Source organism: Marmota marmota, unplaced genomic scaffold, assembly GCF_001458135.2.
Source record: "Marmota marmota marmota unplaced genomic scaffold, marMar, whole genome shotgun sequence".
Taxonomy (NCBI): Eukaryota; Metazoa; Chordata; class Mammalia; order Rodentia; family Sciuridae; genus Marmota; species Marmota marmota.
Window position 1 is genome coordinate 41528 of NW_025999986.1, and position 3192 is coordinate 44719.

Here is a 3192-nt window from a genome sequence, read left to right on the forward strand (position 1 = left end):
GAAACTGTGTGTGCAGGTCTTTATGATGATTATGCATTGCATTTAAAATACAACACTAGATAATTAAAGTTGCTTCTATGTGGCTTGAGAAGAAAATTCATTTAAGTTTATTTACATTTTTCTTTTATGTAAAGTAAAAATATAAATTATTAATGACCTTTTCTCCTATACATATGCCCGTGATTAAAGGCACAAAAACTAAGTAGTATGTTACAACATTGCTTGCATTAATAAAATGTTTGCAAATAAGAAGTATTATGTTAATTCATCACTATGATCTAAGGATTACTTAACTCCATAAAAATTAAAGACAATTAGAAAACACATTTCATTACTTTATTTATTCTAATATAGATCTCTTCTAATGTCTCTTTACTTTCCCAGCTTCATGGTGAACTCTCATCAGCTTCTTCAGTGCATCCTTCATGTCCTTATTCCTTAAGGTGTAAATGAGGGGGTTGAGACTTGGAGTGATGATGGTGTAAAAGAGGGTAAAGAACTTTCCTTGGTCCTTGGAAGCACTGTTACCTGGTTGTAGGTACAAGTAGATAATAGCTCCATAGAACATGAACACAACAGTGAGATGAGATCCACAGGAATTCATTGCTTTGCGTTGGCCAGCTTTAGATTTCATTTTTAGCACAGCTTTGGCAATGCAGCCATAGGATATAAGGATAAGGATGAGAGGTGTGAGGACAATGATAATGCCTAAAGCAAACAAAGACATTTCTACTGCTGCTGTGTCTACACAAGCTATCTTGACCATAGCTGGCAACTCACACAAGAAATGATCCAGAAGGTTGTTTCCACACCTAGGCAAATACAGGGTGAGTGTACATAACACTACAGAATTGGCCAAACTAATACTCCAGACCACGACAATCATTTGAGACATAGACGAGGGTTCATGATTATCAAATAATGCAAAGGCTTACAAATAGCTGTAAAACGGTCATAGGACATAACAGCCAAGAGAAGGCACTCAATGGAGCCAGACCACATGTAAACATAGAGTTGAATGACACAACCCACATAGATGATTGTCTTTGTGGGTCCCCATAAGTTGACCAGCATCTGAGGGACAATGGTGGTTGTGAAACACAGATCTAGAAAAGATAAATTCCTGAGGAAAAAGTACATTGGTGTGTGCAGGTGGGAATCCAGGAGAGATGCAATAATGATGGCTGTGTTTCCCATTAATGTGATAGAATAGAAGATGGTGACAACTCCTGACAGGATCACATGCAGTTTAGGATGGTCAGAGGAGCCCAGCAGAATAAAACCATTTGAAAAACTATAATTTCTTTGGTCCATTGTTCTTTGATATTTAAATCCTAGATTGAAAACAAAAGTAGTAGGAAAGGGAATAGGAGGAGGAGAAGGAAGAAATAGAAGTGGGGGAAAAGGAAGGTGAAGGAGGAGGAGGAAGTGAAGGAGGACAAGAAGAGATGAAGAAAGAAAAAGCAAGAGAAAGAGGAAACAAGAAGGAGGAGGAAGAGGAGAGAGAAGAAAGAAATAATTTCTCTATATATTAATGGAAATTTGATTAATTGTAGATTTTTTTCTCATGTTGGATTAAGTATCTAGGTAATCTTGGAGAGTTCAATATTGAACTTATGGTCTGAATTTTCTCACATGGAAATTAGAAAGTTTGGAATTGATCTAGTATTAAAATGATATGACTCTACATTTCTTTAAAATTTTTTTTTTAGTTGTAGTTGGACACAATACCTTTAATTAATTAATTATTATTTTTATTAATGTGGTGCTGAGGATCGAACCCAGGGCCTTACATGTGTGAGGCAAGTGTTCTACCACTGAGCCACAATCCCAGCCCCCCTACAATGTTTTATAAAGCTAGTTAGATTGGTATAGTGAAGATCTTCTTTTACTTTGTTATTAAACCCCCCTGTAAAAGCTAACTGTTTGATTAATTTTACAATGAGGAAAACAGTATTGTTCTTTTTTCCATTAGTTAGTGAATGGCACCTTGGATCTAACTGTTGCTCTCAGATATCTGGCATTTATTTTGCCCCATTTTTATCTCTCATCCTCAATACCTCCCTTATAAGAAAATTGATAAATTTGAGTGCCAAATTAACCACTTACCTTTAAATTTTTTTTATCACCACTACCCTAAATCAAATCATAGTCTTTAATCCTTTCATTCAATCTTATGCCTTTACACTACTACACTATTCAATAAAATTATGTCACCCATGTTTTTAAAGCTTGTTAGATGATTTCTAGATCAATTAAGAAACATTTTAATTTTTGAAGATGACCTCAAATGACCTGCATATTTTGGCTGCTAGGATGTATTAATGCTTATCCCACCAATCACATTACCCGTTTTCACTATTAGCCTTCTTTCAGTTTTTTCAACTTGTCAAAACTCATTCTTGTCTAAACCCCTGTGAACTCTTATTCCTTTCTGAGTAACTCTTAATCAATCTTTATATCATCTCTAAATGGTTCTTTCTTAAAAAGAAATTTACAGAACAGTTGATTTTTTTTTATGTTTACCTTATTTCATGCATAGGGAACTCATGCAGACAGCCACTGAAACATGAAGCTTAAAAGCATAGGCAGAAAAAACAAACAAACAAACAAACAAAAAACCAAAGAAAAGAAAAGAAAACATAGGCAGAGAGCTGATGTTCATTCCTGTCTGTGCCAGTCTTTTAGCTGTGTGATCCAAGATAACTTACATACCACTGTTGAGCTCAGTTTCCTCTTGTGTAAAATGGTAACCATAAAGATACCTAGGGTTGCTATGAAATTAAATAATAAATTCAAAGTGCTTAAAACAAAGCTGGGAACATAGTATGATTCAATAATCTGAAGTTATTAAAATTATTATAAATAATTCTAATCATGTAGGACATAGATAAATATTTAATATTCTTTCTCCCAACATGAATATAAGGGCTATAAGACAGTAGATATTTTGACATAATCATGCATACATAGAATATAGTTTGCTTCATTTCAGTCCTCAGTACATCCTCTTTCCTTCTTTGCCTCCTCTGATTGCTCCCTTCTATTGGTATTCCTTCTATTTATTTATAGTATTTTTCTTCATCCATGCACAGCACCTAAAGCTTTCACCATAGAGCATATTAAAAAAATAATATAGTAGGGTGCTGGGGTGTGGCTAAATAGTAAAGCACTTGCCTAGTAGTGTGAGGA

The 3192-nt window shown here is 34.6% G+C and overlaps 1 protein-coding gene across 1 annotated transcript; it reads right to left on the bottom strand.

Moving 5' to 3' along the window:
• Positions 1 to 361: 361 nt before the first annotated feature.
• Positions 362 to 1314, bottom strand: LOC107160796 (olfactory receptor 2W1-like). Its single transcript, XM_015507417.1, is given in 2 exon segments — positions 362 to 891; positions 894 to 1314. Coding segments are annotated over 2 exon segments (951 nt in total).
• Between the last annotated feature and the right edge of the window lie 1878 nt (positions 1315 to 3192).